Genomic DNA, 23,492 nt, shown 5'->3' on the forward strand with positions numbered 1-23,492 from the left:
AATATAAAAACATGGTTTGATGAGTTCACTGTGGAAGAACTTGATCGGCCCTAACACAGAGCCCTGACCTCAACCCTATCGAGCACCTTCGGGATGAACTGGAATGTAGATTGTGAGTCAGGCCTTCCCGTCCAACTGACCTCATAGATGCTCTACAGAACAAATGGGCACGAATTCCCACAGAAACATTCCAATATCCTTCCAAGTGGAGTGGAAGCTGTAATAGCTACAAAAAAGAGACCAACTCTGTATTGAAGTGGACGTATTTGGATACAATATCATTGCAAGTTTGGCCAAAACTTTAGTCCACTTCTCGCACCAAATCTTTTGACATACGTATTTGTCACCGCATAACATTAAAGACACATCATCCATTTGGAGTAATTGCAGCCCTGATCTCACAACTTTTTTTTCTTTTTCTTAAAACCTTTTGCCATTGTGACTACACTGCCCCTAGTGTTTACATGTATATCGCATTTTTAAGGACGTGCACAAGCTACAGGTGAAACAAAAGCAAGATACGCGAGGCAGCCATCACACATGCATGTACTGTACACATAGTTAAAAGCGAGCATATTTCCATTCTAAGATGAGGTCACATGTAGGACCACGTTTGAAAAGTTGTCCTACATGTAACCTTCTCCTATTCATGAATCTAAACACAGCATTATTTTTGTTGTGATGTCCAAAACTAGTACTTTGCTTTTGCCCCACCACAGGCAGCAGCCGTGTTTCTGCTTATCCGTGAGTGTTTCAGACTCTTGTTAAGGTCAGACTGAGCAAACCTTACAGTGCTGAAAAGGCTGGAGGAGCCTCAGAGCACCTCAGCTGGGATGCCATCGTCCATATCTCTCTTAGCAAATGGATTCGTCTTGATATGATCAGCAGGCAGTAGGCGAGAGATAGTAGCGCATTCTGGCTTTGCCGGTTCCTGAAGCACCACCTAGATGAAGATCTCGAGGTGCTTTATACATTCCAGAGACATCCTCTGCTTCCTGCTCTGGCAGGGTATAAAGATGTCTCAGAGTCCTGGGTGCTTTTTACGAGTCTATCTGCACTCTAATCACTGCGCCACTGACAACTCTTTTACACACACACACACACACACATACTCACGCATACACGCTCCATGCAGCCTTATCTTTAACCTTGTCCCTCAGTTTCCTTTCTCTTGCCTCGCCTCTTCTCTCACCCACGCTGCCTTGTACCGATTCTTTTCTTTCTACTCAGTCCCTGCTATTTCCTGAGTGCCACACTTTCTGTGTACTTTACACCCCCGTGCTAGCAGGCAACCATAAAGTTAAAGGGCCTGTCTGTATATTTTCATGGTCCACTTTTGATCGTGGCACTGTTAAGCTGTATTTAGTTTAACTCGGTTGAAAGCAGGGAATTGCAGGTTCTGGCCAGTTTTAGCGTTTTCTCCATTCAGTACAAGACTGTAAGAGGTGTCGCGTCAAATACTCACACCTATCACACACCCTTAATTCAGATGGTGACGGTACAAAATAATTGTCATGTCCAGTGTAAAAACTACCGCCTGAAGGGCATTAATAAAAGTTAGACTTGATGTGTAGAAGGAGCGTCTGAAGACAAGAGTAGGCTCACAGCTCATGAATCGTCTGAGATCTTAGCTGTCCACTTAGCTCTCATCAGGTTTTCGACCCTTGTGGGTTGCAGTCTGATTGGTTATTTCCTTTCCCTTTCCAACTGTCTGTCAAGTGGGTTCTTCCTGTGCAAGCAGACATTGCTCGATTAAAAAGTACCAGCTAATTTAACGGAGGCTGGCAAATGCGAACTTTTTTTCCTCCCCCTGAAAAGCATGTAGGGTATTCTCAGTTTCTCAGATAGGTACGAGCAGTGTTCATGTCAAACCCGGACTAGTGGTGCACTTTCTCACCGATTAACTTTTACAGAAGACTTCAAGCACAGTACGGTTTTAAAGAAGGCTAGACTGCCCACTGCACCACTTGCACCTTACAGGGACTCGGCTGGGGGTTATTGAGTTCCATCCCCTGTACAGTCTTGTTCTCGTTCTAAGCCATTTCTTCTGTACATCTTTGGCCCATTAAAGCCCTTACGGGAAAAAAATGGCAATATATTGTCAAATATAATGCAATAAATTAAATATATTGCTTATATTTATTAATATATCGCAATATATGAATGGACCATGTATGAATATATATATTGCAATGATGACAAAAACCATTATATTTATACTTATAATTATTTTATTGAAACATTATTGAAACTTTATGCATGTTTAAGAATTATACACTCACTATACGCACACATTTTTTTCAATTTACCAGTAGATTAAAACACTAAATCATTTAATATATTGACAGTTAATATATAAAGAAAGACTCCTTTCATCTTGCTACTAAGGGAGGAGTTCCTGGGAGGCCAGCATTTTAGACTTGAAACAGGCAGTACGATCATGGCTCGGGCGTACTGAGAAAACTTTCTATCTTGATGGTATACAAGCACTAGTATAACACTAGGATAAGTGCATTAGTGTAGCAGTGCATTATATAGAGAAATAAAGGGAGTTTTTTTATCTGTTATTCTGTACAGGCAAATGTCCAGGTTTGACTTGAACGGCATTGTTAAAAATAAACACCGAGTTTTTTATCGGTATTTAAAAATATCTTTTAGCTCTTTCTCGAATACTACCCAGAAGTACTATTATATAATAATTATTGATTTATCTAAATGGTGCAGGTATTATGATGTGATATTTTTTTTCTGAGCAAAGGAAGGTATAAATGTTTTATGAGAATCTTGGACAGTTTATCCCGTAAAAAAAAGGCTGTACAGATTGTTATCTCTTTGGCCAAATGGTTTGCGACTTCAATTTCTCCAGCTCAGCTTGACGAGGGCCAGGAGAGCCGCGGCATTTGGCTGTCAGTGCACTTTTCTTCCTCCCATCACTGTCTGTTTGTCTGCTGATTTATCCATGTCAGCAGTGCAAAGAGTAACTGAGTGAATAGTTATTGGAGCTTCTTTGAAAGTGTTTGTCTGGGTGGTTATTAACTTTCATTCATTTTTTATGTGAATATGTAAGCCTTTTTGTGGACATCTTTTTGCTGGGGGCACTTTAGCGTTTTCTGTTGTCATGGAGCCTATCCCAGAAGACTTGGGGCACAAGGTGGGGTACACCCTGGACAGGGCGCCAATCCATTGCAGGGCACACACTCATATTCACACACTAATATCAATTTGGGAACGCAAATTAGCCTAATCTGCATGCCTTTGGACTGTGGGAGGAAACCGGAGTACCCGGAGGAAACCCACCAAATACTGGGAGAACACGCAAACTCCATACACACAGAGGTGTGATTCAAACCTAGTTGGGGATCGAACCGTCTGGTGTTGATTAGTTTTATCAAATTGGATTTAAAAATAGTGTTTTGAAATAGTGTATCATTTTGAGTTTTCACTCTTACAGTCACTTTCACGACACACTAGAGGTGCCGATTTGTTCCTAAATCTCTGGCACATGTTCTGTCTTTAATTAATAGGAACAATATAAAAGTCGTGTTCGGATTGAAATGAGTCCGCGCAAGGCTGATAGCTAAAATAGTAGAGGTAAAAAAAAAAAAAAAAAGCTAATAAAATTGCACTTTCCCTGTTAAACATTAGCAAATACGTACCTTTTTTTTTCTTTTTCCAGGCAGCAGCAGAATATGTGAAAACCCGCTTGCCCGAGGTCCTGAAGCAGCATCTACAGACTTATGAGAAAGAAAAGGAGAACAGTCTTTTGTCTTATCAATCCATCTTAGAGCAGCAGATCCTCAACGTAGACAAGGAGGTGCTGGAGAAGCTCTCTGCCACCTATGATGAAGCAGGTAAGATGTTATGCCAAGGATCACTGGGATTTTGTTTGGGATGGAAAACCGGGGTGCTCTGAGCGCACTTTAAATTAGCTGGAGTGGATTATCAAGTGAGGATTTAATAAAAAATGGATTTGTCTTCAGATCACGGAGAACACTTGTACGACAGTAGCTTGTTTGCATTTCCATTCTTGGCTATACAGTTCTTGAAACTTTGAAAAAGTGGTATTCGTGTATAGTAGGTAGCATGTTTTACTGCGGTAAAGAGTCACATCTTGCGTGGTGCAGTGGTAAAGTGCTCGCCCTATCATCCGGAGACCGCTGGTTCGGTTCCCGGGTGATGCTGTAACCTCTTGCAGCCGGAGGTCTAAAGAGAGCTGATTGGCCGAGCTCTCTCAGAGGGGAGGGATGAGAGGTACTTCGTGCTCCCACATTAATCGCGGCTCTACGGCCAATCAGGGGAGTCTGTGAGCTCACGAAAGCGAAAGGAGCGGATAGCACTGTCCTCCGAGTGTGTTTTGCCGCACCTAACGGTTTGTGAGCGAGCAGTTCAAGGAGATGCGGTCGCTGGCGTCACATGGCTCGGAGGAAACACGTGATAGTCTTCGGCCCGCCCGGCTGAGTGGTAGTAGTAGTAGCCTTAATGTGGGAGCCCCCTAGTGACGAGTGGGGGGGAATCGGACACGAAAAGAAAATCGGGGGTTTGTATTTAAATGATTTAAGTAATGATTGAAGGTGTTGTATCGAGAATAGGAATAGTCATGACCAAAGGAAACTGCCTGATTTAAGTGTTTGTGGGGGCAAAAAGAGCTACGACACCAGATGATCAGGTTCCAGCATTGATAGCCAAGATCAGGAAACTGGAACTGGACAAGTTTAGATATGGATTGCCTCCCCCTAAACCCTACGATCCTCTACTGTACAGTATGCTTTAGCAGCTGCTGATCTGACTGTTGTGTTTAAGAAAGAGAGTCTCATCTTTTGTCAATATATACTTCCTGTACTATTTAATTAAAGGTTTATTTTTATGACGCATGTCATAATGATCTAAAAATCCCTTTGTAGCAAGCAAGAGAGATAGAGAGAAAGTGAGAGAGAGAGAGATGTTCTTTTTTTCTCCTCCATTATACGCAATCACGTCACTGTGGTTGGATTACAGGACATACAGTATGCATGAATGCAGTATTTCCTGTTTGTCCGATCAGGTTTCTAATTGGCTGGTGATGTTGAAATACGTTCAGTTTTTAATCTGTGTTTTTGTTTTTACGCACTAGTTGTTAAATTTCACTAAATACTACACTGTGCTGGTTTTGAACTAACCCCTCTCGACATACAGTTTAGGACTTGATTTTACACCATCACTCCAGATCAACTGTAAAAGTATTCGTTATCATGGCTTCATTTATTTTTCTAGTACAAAATGAAAACCTTATGTCTGTAATGTCTTTTAAATTGACGTCCCCTGCTGTAAAAATACTGTACATACTGTATCCCACGTTTCATTCAAATTATTGAAATGTTACACATTTTAGGGATGAGGCGTTGGAGGCTGCCCTAGATATGCCCACAGACATGAAGTGTTTTATTCATCTGTGCCACTTTTCCCTAAAAAGGAGAACTGATGCTTTATTGATGATGGTATCGAGCAAGGAAGAGAGAGTTGAAAAATTCATAGGTCACTCCATCTTTTCTCATTCTGAAGTTCATAAGGCGAATTTTTGTATTGCGAAACATTTTCCCATAGGAAATAATGTTAGTGCTTATAATCTGTTCCAGCCACCCGAATAAAAAAAGAATTTTACCAATTTCCAACACAATAATCATATTTTTTTGCATATAAAAACATTTAAAATATTTAGAAAAGTAAAATATCCATATAATATATAATTTATATATAATTTAGCGGAGCCAAATATGAAATAAATAGACATTAAACCTCACTTAACCTTAATTTATAATTCCTCTTGGCACCGGCTGCTTTAAAAACAAAGCTGACCTCGTCTCCCTTTTCATCTTGCTACCATTCTTGCTAATATTCTTGAGACCCATGTTGCTATGTCTTCACTAAATCTTGCACAAAATGCAAAAAAAAAAAAAAAACACATTTACTTTGCTTGGCAATCCACTGACGCAAACAAGTTTTGAACGGCGCAACTTAGCCAGCGTTCAGCCTTCGTATGCCAAGGCAGATTTCTTGCAAAATTTTAGTTCTTTAGTATCTGATTTTTTTTATTTTTTTATTCCTTCAACAAGTTCCTTAGTTTCTTCAGCGGTTCTCATCCCTTTGTATCCGGATGCAATGTTCCCTAAAAGATGGTTGCATTTCGCAATTCTTTCGATTATTGGTGCCAGACAGGATAGTTTAAGTATTTATGGCCCTGCTGATATTCTGGGATGTTCCTGAAGACAAGACGTTTCTACCCACAATTATTTTTTTCTGCATCTGTATATACTCTAAGGAATGTTGTGAATAAAAATTAGCAGGTTCTTGAAAAATACAAATAAGAATGACTAGCACCTAGAACCCAAGTTGTATTGTTTTAAACCATACAAACATTAAATTACCCAAATGAATTTATTCTTTAAAAATATGCCACAGCTTTAATAAAAAAATGCAATTTTCTGCAAGTACTGCATGTGCTTATTGGAGGAATGTCACTTCTTCTTTGAGTTTATGGGTTGTTGGTGCCGATACTGCCACCTGCTGGACTGGAGTGTGAAGTAGAAGACTGACAGGAGAGATTTTCATCTTTCAAAAGATGAGGGAAAAAATATAGCTACTCACTAAACACGAATGTGCCATAAATAACTTGCATGAGTCCCATTTCACAAATTTCAGCTACATGTGATGGCCTCTGAAAAGCTTCTGGTTCCTTCTCAGTAGTGTAATAATTACCCACAGCCCGCTATCCTGCACATTTCTATCCATCATACCATGCAGTGCTGCTGTTAAATCAGGGCAATCAATTAAGTCTGGAAGACTCATAGCAAAACTTATTTTTTTACTTTTTGTTGTGTGTGTTTGGGATTGTTGTCTCGTCTTCTCCGCTTAATTTAATTTTGGAGTCTTGGTTTTAAAAATAAGCTTATATTAAATATATTGTTTTCAGCACTTTAAAAACCCAGGAGGGTGCAAACTTCAATTCCATTACTTCAATTGAAATTCACTTCCATCTAATCTCTATTTAAATGCTACACTTGTTTATTGATTTTGATTTAAACAGTATAAAATAAAGTGGATCTCACTAAGTTACTGTAGAATAAAAAAGTTTTTTTTTTGTAACTTAATTTAAAAAGTGAAACTCAATTAAGATTCATTATACATTTAGTCAAATATGTCAAACATTTTACTGTTTTCGAAGATAATGGCTTCAGATGAGTTGAGGCTATCAAAGCCTCAGCAGTCCCACAGGCTGATTGCCTCCATGCTATACCGCATTGATGCAGTAACTTGTGCTAAGTGTATCAGCAGTGAGCAAGTGTTGAGTGCATACTCAACACTTGGTCATACATGAGATCATACCTTTCTAAAGTTTGACATTTTCATTCTTAATCCTTTTTTTTTTTTACTGATCTTAGTAGATTTATTAAATATTTTGAGATTTTTGGATTTTTTATTTACATGAGCTGAAAGCTGTAATCAACAGAATAACAAAAAAAGCTTGAAATATTTCCCTTTCTGTATAATGAATCTAAAAAGTATAACGACTTCATTTTATATAATTAAATTATGGAAACAAAAACTGCACAATCTTTCTGCCTGATAATGGCACGTTTATCCCAAAATATAACTGATAATGAGATGACGTCATCAGGTGTGCTGAACGGCCAGTTCTGTTATGAAAAGCTGCTTCTAGCTGGAAGTTTGGATAAAACCAAAGTTGTGTGGTCAAGCTACCTTCAAGGGGAGAGCTATTTTTACACGGAAGTGGTGGCTCAGGCAGCTAAGGCTGTAAGAGGATCAGGGTTCGAGCTCCACCATCAGCGGGTTGCCACACCCTATACCACCCAGCCACTGCATGCAGTGCCGGTCCCATTTGAGAGATTTTAATGTAACATTTGTTAAATGTTAATGTTTAAGATATTAAAAAACTGCATAATCTGTTTCCTCTAACAACCGGTTTAAAATGTTTTAGTTCAAAAATTGTAATTAATCAGGGTGGCACGGTGACTTAGTGTGTAGGAACCTCCAGGTCCGGGGTTCGATTTACACGTCGGGTCTGTGTGCATGGAGTTTGTATGTTTGCATGATTGGTGGGTTTCATCCCACAGTCCACAGACATGTAGATTAGGCTAATTAGCGTTTCCAAATTACCCGTGGTTTGGGAATGTTGACTAGAGGTCCTGCCACCCTTATACAAGTGTGAATAAATACGACAGTCACCATATACAAAGTGGGTAGAAAAAGTATTTAGACCTCCTTCAAATTTTTCACTCTTTATTATATAGTTATATTATGTAGTTTTTTTGTAACCTTGGTCAGATCTGTGCCTTGCCCCAGTTCTCCAAGCTCTTCAGGCAGTTCTTTTGACCTCATGATTCTCATTTGCTCTGACATGTATTGTGAGCTGTAAGGTCTTACTGTTATAGACAGGTGTGTGGATTTCCTAATCGAGTCCAATCAGTATAATCAAACACAAATGGACTCAAATGAAGGTGTAGAATTATCTTAAGGATGATCAGAAGACATGGACAGCACCTTGGTTAAATATATGAGTGTCACAGCAAATGGTCTCAATACTTAGGCCCATGTGATATTTCAGTTTTTCTTTTTTAATAAATCTGCAAAAATGTATATATATATATATATATATATATATATATATATATATATATATATATATATATACTGTATATTGTATATAAGTAAGCTTAGAATTTTTGATATTCGATATTATAAGTAAGCTTTTGATAGAACATTGCAGTATGTAATAGAGGCTTGTCTTCTATCTGTTTCATAACATGGCCTCTTTATTCCTCAGTAAACACAGGAGCTGTTTCAACAAGATAGTGTTCAGCAAATAATGGCATAGCCATTCAATGCTATGTTTGGACCTGGCTTTGAATTACTGCAGGATTGTATTTTTTGCATTAGCGGGGCATGTTCCAGCGATGAGGATTTGACTGAATAGCAAAAATATGAGCTTTTATACTGCAGTTATACAGCTATGACGGAGCAGAATAATACTGCAGCTGAAATGAGGATGCGTGAGTGAGAGCATGGAGGACAGGCAGGTGTCATCATTACTGTCTGCTGTGTTTCAATCATCCCCGTGGATACAGCTTCCTGTAGTTGACATGCAAAAGAAACGAGACACAGGGAACTGTAGAAGGTAAAGGATTCGTAAGAAGTAAAGGGTATGTTACTGGAAGTGTACTGGAAGTGTGCAAGTTTAAGAATATATGAATGGCTATAAAGAAAGAAATATAGTACAAGACAGAGCAGTTTTTAGATGGAAACAGAAAACCTAACGTACGCTCCTGGGATTCTCCAGCACGCTCAGTAAAACCTAACAGCTGTTTTACTTATAGTACTGTGCAAAAGTCTTAGGCACATACAAAAATATGGCATCAGCAAAAGATGCTTTTGAAAACATTTTTGCATGAAAGAAATTTCTATAAAGTAAAATAAACAGGCAATATTTGGAGTGAAAACTCATTGCCTAAAATCAGGAGTTTTAGACTCAGATTTGTGCAGCTTTTTAGGAAACCAGCTGTTAGCTTGCTGGAGAATGAATTCTGCTGGTAACTTTGTCACATTTGCTCCTTTTTATTTTTATGCAAATCCCATGAGTGTACATTAGGTTTTTTGTTTCCATCTAAAAACTGGTCGGTCTTGTACTATATTTCTTTCTTCACAGCCATGCATATATTCTAATGTAATGTTATTTATTTATACATTTTTAAGTTATATATGGAGATACTGAATGATTTTGTTCATCATTATGCAGACATGATTAACATAGATAAGAAAAATGGTACAGCAAATAATATGGTGCCTAAGACCTTTGCATAGTAGTGTATATAATATATATAATCATTTTTTTTCTTACATCTATTCCTCTCGCTTTGGCCTCTATGGAACGGTGGCGTATCTAATTGGAGAGGGAGATGAGCAGACCAATACAACTCATTATCGTCTTCAACACTGGGAGGAGATAAAAATAATTAGGAACACAGGGGAAGATTACAAAGATGGATTAAACATAGAGTGACACAGAGTGAGATTTAAAATATGAACAAATATGAATATAATCAAAGTTTCTTTACAGAATTTAATCAACCAATACTACTACAAAAATTTGTTTTAAATCAGATTAATTAAATAACAGACAATATACTGTAAGTCTAATATAATGTTATTGCCAATTTGAATATACATAGAGGACCGTGCCATGATGTTTTACTGCATAAAACATAATGTCAAAGTTTTCTATAAACTATTGATTTTTGTTATCTTTTTACATTTTCTTAACAATGTGCTGTATATCAATCTGTCCGAAGGTCTCAATCACTGCCAGATGTTTTAATGGCCAGTATCTCGCTAACTGAACTATTCAGATTCTAGCATTCTCTTTGCTAGCTGTGTTTGTCTAGCGTAAATCCTGTTCGTTGTGTGGACTTGCCTTCAAATTCAAAGATTTTGGGTTGCCTCTTAGAGCAGTTTCGCATTAGATATTCAAGCTAATTGAACCTGACAACAGAAACAGTTTACCGTTTGACGTAATCAGTGCTGTCAGTCTCCTCGGAAATTTCGGTAAGGGATTAGCACGTGCCAATCTAATCCTCTGACCTACACAGCCATAGATGATAAATTAAGGAGACAGTTTTACATCTTGGACTAATAATTGATTCAAAACCGCTTCACTACCTACGGCACCAGAGCATGCCTTATTATACAGGCCATATAATCGATAATAAAATTAATAGGCAGTCATTATTAATACTGATTTCGCCAGTTACTTGATGTCTTTGCGTTGCTCGGTTTCCCCAGATGGACACGTGTTTTATTCCTTACATGACATATATGATATAATCTGTAAGATCTAATGGTATACTCTATAACTATTGTAGTCAGCTCTGTGTGGTTCCTTGTTGTCCTCAGGCTATGCAGCGGATTGAGCAGCCGTGAATACAGTGTGTCCCCTTCCTAAAACGATGTCTCTCGTTCTCTTCCGTTCTCCCTTGCTGATGTTCTCGCACACACCCACACACTCTCTTTCTCTCTCTCTCTCTCTGTCTTACATTCAACATTTTAGATTCAAATTCCATTCTGCCTCATTGAAATAGCAGAGGTAGGGCTGTTGTGGAAACTGTACACTTTATGAATTAAGTTGCTGTCGTTTGAAATGAATGCATTGATATAACCTGCGATTTGCCTCGTAATTACTGCTGCATTAAAGAAAATGAACCAAAACCTTTTGATCTCTTCTATAAAGTGGATTTGCATGCACACATATACTTGAAAATCATCTCTATACTGTAATACCTATAAATCCTAATACAGCGTACTGTAAACGTACTGGGATTGCTAGGGAGTGCCGACTTTCACGACTTAATTCACTCTATTTTAGGAGCCTCAGAAAATAAGGGTGCGAGCAACAAACATAATGAGTGAACGAGTCACAATGTGATCCCTGCTCAAACAGAGTGCTCGAGAAAGTCCGAGGGTCAGTGAAATGGTTCAGCAGGTTATGCGTATATGTCACTTCATTCACATGGATTCAGCGTAGCGCTTAGGGTGATGCAAATTCAAATGCTAAATTTTTGAAATAAAAATTTTCCCTGAATTTTTACGATCTACTGTTAGTCGATCCTGTTAACTACGTTCACCAACTAAACGGCGCATCTATGAGCACTCCTTGGCACATGCATTTGTCAGTTGCCAGAAGCGTTGCTCCTGAAATAGCATGCTGTGTCTGTGTGCCTGCTGTCCGGCTCCATCAAATGATGCTGGTGTAATGGACAAGTCATCAGCTGCGTGGCCCTGACCCCACTTTTTCGACAGTTCTAAGAGCGCAAGAGTGGAAAGTGGTCAAAAAGCAGCACTATTGACAACAAGCAATCAAATTCCCTTCACCCCACTGCCTGTGGCCTTTTCCTTGCCCTTTCTTTCAAGTGAACTGACACCAACACAAAGGCTGGGAGAAATTTTAAATGGCTGACAATTCATACATGCAATGAAAAACCACCTAATAGCCATGTAATGTAAATAAAATAAATGCCAAATTAAGCAATATCAAATGAAATATTGGGCGTGCTGTTATGCTGAATATCAGCACAGCTGTGATGCAGACGTAGGAACAAGGGCACAGCCTGAGTACTGATCACATTACGACCTCGGGTGTATTATTGCTTTTATACAATGGCTTCACAAACACCATTTATTATCAACAGATTATGATGGGTATTTTGCTTCTCCAACACGCAGTATTCAAAGGTGAAAAGAATAAACCATGGAGGTGATGGAAAGTCATGAGAAGCGTACGACATTTACTTTATATTTTCACTTATTCCGGTTTAGAATATCAGCTAACTTTCAGGTTCTGGGATTAAATCTCAAATAGCGTTAAATGGAAAGCTAGTGCGCTATGTAGGGTGTACAATCCCTTGGGCTTAGTCAGGGACTTGGGGTTTAGCCTTGTGTTAGAAGCTAGTTAGCTTTGTAGCTCGCGTTAGCTGTGAACAGAACAACACAGACAGTTCAGAGGCAATTTGGAATGATTTAGAAACAGTTACTAAGGAGGCGAATTGTTGTTTAAGATGACATAACGTTATTAGACTTGTTTCCGTGACTGCTTTTGAATGTGGGTTTTGGCAGGCAGCTGCTCTCTCCTCCTTCCGGTACTGCTTTCCATACAGACATACTTTACACATGATTTCAACTGACAGTTACGATTGTTAAAACACCTGTGATGCGGAGTGATGAATATGCATTGGAACCTTGGTTTACGAGCATAATTCATCCTGGAAGTGGGCTCGTATTCCAAAACACTCGTAAATCAAATTAAATTTTCCCATAAGAAATTATGGAAACTTATAATTATTCATTCCACAGCCAAAAAAAAAAAAACACATAAAAATAATAAACACATTAAACAAATTAACCTGCACTTTACCTTTAAAAAAAAAAGTAAAACAAAATATGTTTTACACACACACACACACATGGTCACAGTGTTATAGTAAACAGTACACGCGTGCACGGATGTTGATTATACCAGTAAGAGACGCACACTAAGACCCAGCAGGGGAGACGATTACCCTCAAAAGAGAGAAAAACTGTTGACTCAGTTGTGATCACGTGACGCTCTGTGCCAAAACAAGAAGCGCATGCGTGATATGTGATACTTGGTACTTGTAATCCAAGACATGTTCGTTTTTCAAGTCAAAATTTATTACAAATCTTTGCTCGTCTTGTGGAATATTTGAAACCGCGTTACTCTCAATCCAAGCTTTCACTGTATATAGTTAAACGTCCCAGTGCTGTTATGCTCTATTATCATAGCTTGTAAAAATCCTCTCAGCCAATCAGATTACTCGGTTGGAAAATGCTTTTGAATAATAAATGGCATGACACTGCATACACCACTACATAGATCTTTCCTCACATTATTAATTATTCTAATCTTTACATGCTTTATAACCCAACTACAAAATTCCCCTATTACAGTAACGTCAGTTTATTTAATAAAATATTTGCGTATTCTGCGTTTTCTTTTATTTCATTCATTTCATTGGTAAAATTGGATATTTTTTACCTTGGATTTTTTTTTTTTTTGCCTTCTGTAAACATTTTCTCCCCGCTTTCAACCTTCTCTGCGTCATTATTTCTCTCACACTGTCTTTTCTTCCCATCTTTTCTTCTCTGTCTTAGAGCAGTATTTTTTTTTCATTTGCCCTCTCCTTTATCCCTCTATACACCTTCCCATTTGTCTTCCTTTCATCTTCTTTTATACACTTTTATTCTCACTGTTATTGCATGTTTGGAGAAGAACAAGCTCAAGAGGAAATGTGGAGATGATCTTCTGCTGAAGGATTATGTAATCACAGATTATTAATAATAACAGTGGAGAATGAATGTGTGTGTGTGTGTGTGTGCGCGTGGGTGTAATTTGCTTGTGTATTTGCTCCTTTTTTTTTGGTACGTACTGACAATTTACATGTAAATGTACAGCCATTACAAATTATTAGTAACATTAGTAAAGATGTGTAAGAGGGAAAAAGAATGTCTGATTAATTAGCGTACTTTACCATTTGTAACACTCACTCATCATCTGTACCGCTTTATCCTGTATATTGGGTCGTGGGGGGTCTGGACCCTTTTCCCAGGAGACTTAGGGCACGAGGCAGGGTATATGGAGAACATGCAAACTCCATGCACCCAGACCCTAGGTGGGAATTGAACCTGGACCCTTGAGATACAAGGCAACAGTGCTAACCACTAAGCCACTGTGCCACCACATTCATAACATTTAACATGAAAATTTAAAACCCTCATATATTGTGTAGTTGTAGTTGTTAAGGAAGGCTGAAAATGTATTTTCCTCCCATGGTGGAAGATCATTTTTAGAGATAGCATTTTAGTGCAACCCTGTCTCCAAGTCTATAATTAAACACCATCTTCATGCCAACAAACTATTTGGAAAGCAAGCCACTTGAGCACAAAAATAAGCATCTGGAGTATACTACTCTACTGGAATCTTGACTTGAACCGAGCTCTTTGGTTAGATGGGACGAAAATAACCGTTTTTGGCAGTGAAGAGTTACCAAAAGTGTTGGTTTGGTGTAAAAAGATTGATGGTATGGTAAGAGGATTTGTAATGCTTGATGGAGATCTCTGGATGATGTAGGCCGTTTTTCCTCCCATGAGACTTGGGAGCTCTTGGGGATACTTGTCAACATGCACTTCCTGAAGAACAAGAGAGTTTAAATGTAAATTTCTGCATGCAACTGGGTTGCATTTACAGAATCAAGCCTGTAGCATGAGCTGAAGAGGCAGGGGTAGCTCAGTGGTTAAGGTGTTGGGCTATGGTCCAGAAGGACCCAGGTTCAGACTCTACCACCACTAAGATGCCCATGTTGGGCCCTTGAGCAAGGCAACTGCTCGGATGTCTAATGAGATAAAAATTGGCACCCCAATCAGTCCCAGTCTTCTGTGAATGGGCTTCAGACCCCCCAGGGGCCTTGTATACAGGATGACGCGGTATACACGAAGAGTTGAGAGAGGGCAAGTTTTTTACCAGGTGACCTATTGGATCCTTGGTTGATTTACCTGATTTATCGATTTTTACTTTTACTCAAAGGAATCGTTCTTATAATAGCAGTACTTTTACTTTGATCTCTGCTAATTAACAGCAAAAAATGTTTTTGACCCTTTTCACATTTATGTGCAAAAATAATATTAGCTGCTAATAATTGCAATGCTTAGTCAAGGTAATTAAAAACAAAAAAGGAAGGCCTAGCAGTAAGGCTTGGACAGGATATCGGGGTATTCAAAAGGAATTTTAAATCGATTTGAATGAACACGTTCAAAAGACTATAGGAACAATTCCAGCTGGATATGTCACGAATCCATGGTTTTGAGGTTACTCCTACACCCTGTTTGACATTAAAAGCTTGGAAGGGAATGAGAAAATGTACGAGAGAAAGATTATATGAGTGTGAGGGGGCACACTAGGGAGATTCCCTCATTTTCTCTACTCATCTCTCGTGTCTTTACTTCTCTCCTCTTCCTTTCTATAAATATCCACTCTTCGTCTCTCGCATTTTACATCTTTGTTCTTTTGGGTACGTCTCCTGTTCTGGGTTTTATTTTGCCTCATTGGGCTTGTGATCTGTTGTATCATTTTATAATTAATTAGTGAAAAAATAGTGAGTGTAATGAAACAAAGCTGTCTATAGGGTAATGCACTGTAGGGTAACTTACTGAAATCAACACCGCAGTGAATGGAACGGGTAAATTCTGGTAGGGAATTTTAGTAAAAACCAAAGATATTTGCATCTGTGTCAGATTATTTACTGTTAACAAATATTTTAGAGTGGATTATCTGGGGTTCAGACGGCACGGCGGCGCAGTGTTGCCTTGCACCTTCCGGTTCGAGGGTTCGGTTTCCTACCTCGGGTCTGTGTGCTTGGAGTTTGCATGTTCTCTCCGTGCTTGGTGGGTTTCCTCCCACAGTCCAAAGACATGCAGATTAGGGTAATAGGTGTTCCCAAAATCGCCTGCAGGGTGTGATTCAGTGGGTATGTGTGTGCCCTGTGGCATCCCGTCCAGGGTGTACCCTGGTATTGCATTTGGTAAAGCATCTAACCAATCATAGATGAGACTGAATTGTTGTAACCAATCATAACGCAGAAGGTGGGTTTTATTGGAAAAGAGGAGAAGCCAAACTTCAACCTCATGTAATCCGCCTCATTTTCTGCCAGATTAAATGCTTCACAGTGGGCAGAACCTTTTCTCGCTCACTCTTATACCGCTTTATCTTGTATACGGGGCCACAGGAGACTTAGGTCATGACCCTGAACAGTGTGCCAATCCATCGGCGGGCACACACACCTACACATGCTACGGGCAATTTGGGAACGCCAATTAGCCAAACCTGCATGTCTTTGGACTGTGGGAGGAAACCGGATTACCCTGTGGAAACCCACCAAGCACACGGAGAATATGCAAACTCCATCCACACAGAGACCCGAGGCGGGAATCGAACCTGGATCTTGGAGGTACAAGGTCCCAGTGCTAAGCACTAAGTCTGCGTGCTGCCAGAACCTCTTGTCTCTGTTCTAAAAAAAAGGTATATTTGGAATGGTTAAATGCTTTGTGAATGTTATATATCAGCATCCGTGTAAACAGTAACCGGAATGATTTAAATCGAATAGAAAAAATGCCGTCATTACACTGAGCGAGACATCTTCTGGATATGATCTTGCCTAAATGATTACATCTACAGCAACCTATAAATGGTAATGTGAATCAGGTGATGTTGAGCATGAAAATCACCAGACTTTCCCAGAGTCCTGGATCGTGTTCGTGCTATTGGGAATACAGTGTTCCGTACCTTCTTTGTAGCAAGTGATTCACTTTGTCCTGGTATGCACCCTTCTCCTTTCTTTATTACCATCGCTTTCTAAAGCAGTGTCATGCAACGGAAAAAAATAATCACTCAATCATCTGCACGCTTATAAAAAAAAAACCTCGATGCATGCATAAAAATCATGTTGTAATCCCCATGAATCAGGTAGAGTTGAGTTGTTTTTTTTCTGATCGATATGCTTTGTTTGGTCTTTAAAAGAGACGCTAAAAGCTCTGAGGGGGGAACAGATGGTTCGACAGGCGGTTTGCTCGGTGCCGATGGGATCTCGGTGAGCAAATCCTGGGCCTGGGAAAATTAAACAAAGAATGGAAAAGAGAGCGAAAAGAAAGGAAAAGCGGAGGGGGACAAAAAGCAGAGTTGAAGTCGCTGCTTCGGAGAGGCCGAGCTTTGTTTGAAGTTAGCAGGTGTTTAGATTGGCTGATTCCCAAGAGCAAGTGTATACTGCGTTTTGGGTCTGAAAGAAAGAAGGTATTTCATAAAGAAAGGTCGGACGGTGAAACACTGCTGGTTTTGTGGATTCACTTTCATTGTGGTCGTGTTCATTCTAACAGCTCTAACCATTCTTTCCTTTTTTTTTTTTCCTTTAGGAACAACATGCCTGGTGGCGATGTTGTCTGAAAAAGAGCTGACGGTGGGGAACGTCGGGGATTCCAGAGGAGTTTTGTGTGATAAAGACGGTAATGCCATCCCCCTGTCATACGACCACAAACCCTACCAACTCAAAGAGCGGAAGAGGATTAAGAAAGCAGGTGGGAGACACAGAAATGGAAAAATAAAAAAAATAATAAAAAAGCTTTTCAAAATCCAAGGATTTAATTTGTGTAATGTCGTGAAATGATGCTTTGTTGCCCCCTAATGGTGACAGCTTGCATTGCATGTGTATAATAAATGCAGATAAAGGTTGTTGCACAGGTTAGGTGACGAATTTGGCTTCTTTGAGTTTAAACTGCTTGGCTTGTACCATGGTGGCTTAGTGGTCAGCACTGCCGCCTTGCACCTCCAGGGTCTGGGTTTGATTCCCACATCGGGTCTGTGTGCATGGAGCTGGGTGGGTTTCCTTCATGTACATGCATGTGAGTGTGGCACCCTTTCCAGGGATGGATTGGCACCCTTTCTCGTCTCCTAAGATAGGCTCCGTGACCCTGTATACAGTATAAAGCAGTTTAGACGATAAGACCTATTTAGCAGAATGGTGTTGAATTCTAAAATCTGATTGTTGAATGATCTCCCATGCCCGCAGCCCCACCAATAGTCCTGGCTCCACCATAACACTTAACATAATTTAATATGTCGTTTTTTTATAAATGAAATCCAATTGCAAGGTGGGAAGGGAATAAAATTCTTCGCTCGTCCTGTTATTGAAAAATGATCTTAACTGCGTCGACTCTTCCTGTAACAGCGCTCCCCGTTGTTTGTTAGTCCTCACATAACCCTTCAAGGGAGTCGACCAAAATAGCCGAAACACGTAATACTATTAATAACAAACTGGAGTCACCATTGAGAACAGCTTGAGTGCTTATTAATGCTTTGCCGTCTTACTAGTCTTGAATTACTCGAGGTTGAGATCCGTCATGTGTATTTTTTTTTACATGGATGCACATAAGGATAGGGAAGATGCTTAACATTTTGTCCTGGTGTTGTTGTTTTTTTTTTTTGTTTTTTTTTTTAAAGCAACGGATAAGATGGCTGTGCTGATACACTAAGATCTTATCAGGAATTGGTAAATTAGTGTATTCACTCAGTGGTTAAGGTGTTAGCCTGCTGACCAGGAGGTCCCCGGCTCGAACCCTGATGCAGCTGGGTTGACACTTTTGGACAATCGAGCTAGCAACCCGGCCCTTTTAAATAACTGCCATAAAAAAAAAGGCTACATATATTTGTCCCGCGATGTGCTAGGCGGCACATAGACATACATCATACATACTTTATTAAAGGGCGTGCATTTGATTATAATCTCTTTATTCTACTTTTAAACCTTCTTTTCAGGCGATTTTACTTCACCATCGTCAGCGTTATTGATTTCCACCTATCAGTGTGAGAAAAGAAGCTTTTTGCTTTTCAGGATATCAGCAAATTCTGACTGCTATCCGTTATGTTTGAGATTGATTTTCCTCCTAGTAGCGATGTCGTCCAGATCAGCTTCTACCTTCTCCAAGAATAGTGTAGATACAGCACCCTGCAGATGTAACATGGTTCACTGTGGAGTTTTCCTTTACGCCAGTGTTATTCCAGTGTTACGTTCAGTGACTTAAATATTTCATTCTCTTCTTCTATCAGGTGGCTTCATTAGCTTCAACGGTTCGTGGCGCGTGCAAGGAATCCTGGCCATGTCTCGATCCCTGGGCGACTACCCCCTTAAGAAGCTAAACGTGGTCATCCCCGAGCCTGACATGGTGACCTTTGACCTGGACAAACTGCAACCCGAGTTCATGATCCTGGCGTCGGATGGCCTGTGGGACGCCTTCAGCAACGAAGAGGCCGTGCGTTTCATCCGCGAGCGCCTGGACGAGCCACATTTCGGCGCCAAGAGCATCGTGCTGCAGGCGTTTTACCGCGGCTGCCCAGACAACATCACGGTCATGGTGGTGAAGTTTAAAAAGCGTGGCGCCAAAGTAGCTGGCCAGTGAACCACGATTCATATGAACTGATAATATGTTCAGAATTATACAGTAAGTACGTATACCAATCGATTTGAATATATTGTTGCCTCATATTGATATAATGTAAGGATGAAAATGGGAAACCATTTCAAAACTATTTTTGGAGCAAGAACTGTTTATTACAATCACATCAAAATTGAAGTAACCTCGTATCAACCCGTTATGTCATTATTTTATTATATTTCTTTTCCAAAATGCTTTGTTTTATAATGCCACATGATAGAGAGGGAAAATGTATGAGAAGCCACGCCCTGCGTAATGGAGTAACAGATTCAAGGTCAATTCCTGTAACACATTAAAAACTATATTAATCTTAATATTAATTTATGTTAAGGAGCATTATTAAGTGAATATAATGAATGATAAAATAGTTACATAGATATAAAAGTAAGGAATGTAAGTTAGTGATCTGGGATATTATACAGTATAATTATATCACTATTACCAGAATGATATAATTAGGAATATTTTAGGAATTATAATGAAATAAATTGGTTCTTCTGATGTTGGTTCTAGATGAAGAATTCATACTTAAATTGGTAATTTCTTAACCTTGATATAATATTAAACTATTATTATATTAAAATATTACAAAATAAATTCCAATGCAAACAAAATACTACTGAAGGATTAATTGTAGTATCTGTTTCTACTGTTTTCCACTTGTAGTGTTTTGCTTTAATTCCATTTGGATCGAATTTACATACTGATATTGATTTTAACTAAGGTTGAGCTGAAATACCTATACTAACAAATTAACTATATAAAATACAAAGATCTTCCTAAACATCATTTAAATATACTATGGAGATTCTTTTTGTATTATGACTTTATCTATTATTTCCTTTAAGTCATGCAAAAAAGAAAAAAAGGCTACAGATTTTAAGGGATCACACACGTTCACTAACATCATTAGTTACTCAGCGGTTTTGAGATCTCAATTCTGATTGGCCAAAAGGTGTGAGTTAATTTTTTACAACATTAGCTCCATTTGTTCTTACAAATCACAGGTTTGTTCATATTAATGTGCTTGTTCTCTATTTATTTAATAACAGCTAAAATATAAGGACTTGTTTGGCATATATAGTACTAGAAATATAATTAAAGGCTAAATAATAATAAAAAAAACTGGCTTATAATAGGGATTGGTAAATAACAAGGAAAATAACGTAAGGTGGAGTTTTCTGTAACAAAATGAAATGTTTACTTAACATATATGGAAGGAGTCTCCAGTGCTAGTATCCATTATGGAACTGAGGAATTTCCTATTTTTTTATTATTTTTTTTTTTTTTCAGGTGTGTTAGACAAGATGTATTTAATTTCAGTCTAGTGGAAAAACTAAGAGGCATGTAATAAAAGAAGTTAAAATCAATGCCAAATTGTTGTGCGAATGGATTGTGTTAGGAGATTATCAAGTCTGCAGGCGGTAAGAGCATCATAGCACCTTTTTATTCCTTACATAGTGTGTATACTATACTGGTGTTTTAACAGGCGTTGCTTGCTTTGTTAAATTTGTCTGAAATGTTCTGTCTCTTATTGTGCTTCAGGCCACGTATCGTAATAAAACAATAAAGGAAAATCTGGTAGATAAATAAAAATCTGGTAGCTATTATATTCAGTTCTAGAGATGATGCATCTTTGGTTCATTTTTAGTCCCTTGATCCTGATTCAGCCTGAATTCTAATAACTGCAGTCGTGGAAGCAGATGACTCGTATACTGTAACTTTATATCCAGAAGCCATCAAACGAAACGTTCTTGTTGCCTTATTTTAAATTCGGTCGTATATATATTTTTTTTTTCATTTTTTTTGCTTTACCTAAATTTTAGACTTTCATAAGTTGTTAAGTATGCCATGCAACATCAAATGTAAATATGATATTTTGCATATTGACGTCTCATTGAGACAGACTAATAAAGCGAATGTACATATTCAATATTATTAACCACAGTTCCAATAATATAAATAAAAGGAAAAAAAAGGAAATGCATCAAATTCCGGTTTATTAATATCAGATGGGATTTAATTGCGAATAGCTTTTTAATGTGTGTGTGTGTGTGTGTGTGTGTGTGTGTGCGTGGGGTTTTTTGTTTGTGTATTCCTGTATTCCTACAGAATACAGTACTGTTCTGAAGTGTTTTTATGTTGGTTTAAAGAATCTGTTTAAAAAAAAAAACAATATGAATTTAAGAGAAAATGAAAATGATGAAAATGTAACAATAAAAAGTGCAAGAATAAAAGTCAAAAATTGTAAAGTGTGTATGTTGTTCTCTGATGTTACCTAGAATAGAAAGTGTCTCTTTTTGTGTTTGCTTCCTTTCAAGCCGTTTTCCTTTTCCTCATTTCCTTCTCATTGTGACCTTTGAGTTTCTACAGGGTCCTTCCTACATTCCTGAACTGTTTGTGAGAATGAACAGAATGAACTAAAAAGCGTGAGATTCTTGATTTGCTCAGCTTCATCCTTGACTGCGATATCTTCTTTTGTTACAAAAAAAAAATGTTTAAATCTATTTAACAATTCTAATCATTTTATAATATCACATATTTTTGAACAAATTAATATAAATCGGATTAAGAAAATATTGCAGTGACACATATCACATAGGGCTTTCTTTTAAACCTAAAATTTTCAGGGGAAGATGCCACGTTGCGCCTTTTAAAATGTGTTCCATGTGGTCTACTTGGTCTGTATAATAACCCCCCCCCCCCCCCCCGCCCCCCATAATAAATCCCTTATAGGAGAAATGGGTCTGCACTCTTATGGGTTAATATCCTATAAATTGCTAAGCATTATCCATAAAATGTTACAGCGCACTCACAAATAATTTATGACGCACTCTCGACTCCAGACGTGCCGAACAGTCATGAACCGGTCACGAATTTTCATGATACATCATACCTGTGAAGTACCTCCAACACCATATACTGCCAACACTTGTCAAGAACTGCTACTATTTCTTTCAAACCACCTACATTTTTTTTTTTATCAAGGACAATATAAAAGGCAACCCATTTTTAGAGTTTTTCTCTCAGCTGACCTGTTCACAGCGATACCTTCTTATGAACAACCTACTTAGTAACATTTAAATCATGATGGTGTTACATTTTGTGTCATTAATCTTAGCAAGCAGCCCAGACTATGATGTCCTACGGTCTTAACATTATACAAATTTAGGGGCAAATTCGGGAATGTGTGAGAGGTCTCCAATTGAGACACAAATCTATATCCAGATTAGTATAAGCCTACTTGCAGGAATGGTTGTTGTCAAAACTACTATGCAAATTGTTTGAAAGTGAATTGAATGCCATGGAAATGTATACCTGATTCAGGGTCAGTGGTGGCTCAAACAGGTAAGGCTATGGATTACTGATCTGAAGGTTGCTAACCCTTCCTGCACCAGGAGCACTGTATCCTGACTGACCCTGCACTTTGACCGCAGCGTCCTAACTGGAATATGCTAAAACAAGAAACTTTTCACTGTGACGTAAGGTACATGTGACAAAAACAGTAGCCTGGTCTGATGAAATTTCATTTCTACCGAACGGTATGGTCAGAATTACATGCTAACCACATCAATGAAAGCATGAACCCAGTGTGCTTTGTTTCAGGCTGGTGGAGGTGGTGTGATGGTGTAGGGAATGTTTTCTTGGCACACTTTGGGCTCGTTAAAAGAAATTATTCATTGCTTTAATACCACAGCGTATTTGAGTATTGTTCCTGAATTTCTGCATTACTGCATACCTACAATTTACACACTTTTTTATATCTACTTTTAGCATAATGATGCACCATTTATTCACAATGAGAAAGTTGTCTTAAGATGGGTTCATGAACACAAGGTCAGTGTTCTTCCAGTAGAACAGGAGCTTCATAACGTTAAAAGGATTCTGAAAATTAT

General features: G+C 38.6%; 1 protein-coding gene across 2 annotated transcripts in view; it reads left to right on the top strand.

Moving 5' to 3' along the window:
• The window catches only part of ppm1lb (protein phosphatase, Mg2+/Mn2+ dependent, 1Lb), an 81,186-nt gene extending 59,348 nt beyond the window's left edge, over positions 1-21,838 (top strand). For both annotated transcript variants that reach the window (XM_053486486.1, XM_053486485.1), the window contains 3 exons: positions 3,677-3,851; positions 17,521-17,682; positions 19,211-21,838. In XM_053486486.1, the coding sequence (XP_053342461.1) occupies positions 3,677-3,851; positions 17,521-17,682; positions 19,211-19,560 (687 nt within the window). In that variant the 3' untranslated portion in view covers positions 19,561-21,838. The remainder of the gene's footprint in view (positions 1-3,676; positions 3,852-17,520; positions 17,683-19,210) is intronic.
• The last annotated feature ends 1,654 nt before the right edge of the window (positions 21,839-23,492 follow it).

This window comes from Clarias gariepinus, chromosome 25 (genome assembly GCF_024256425.1).
Source record: "Clarias gariepinus isolate MV-2021 ecotype Netherlands chromosome 25, CGAR_prim_01v2, whole genome shotgun sequence".
Classification (NCBI taxonomy): Eukaryota; Metazoa; Chordata; class Actinopteri; order Siluriformes; family Clariidae; genus Clarias; species Clarias gariepinus.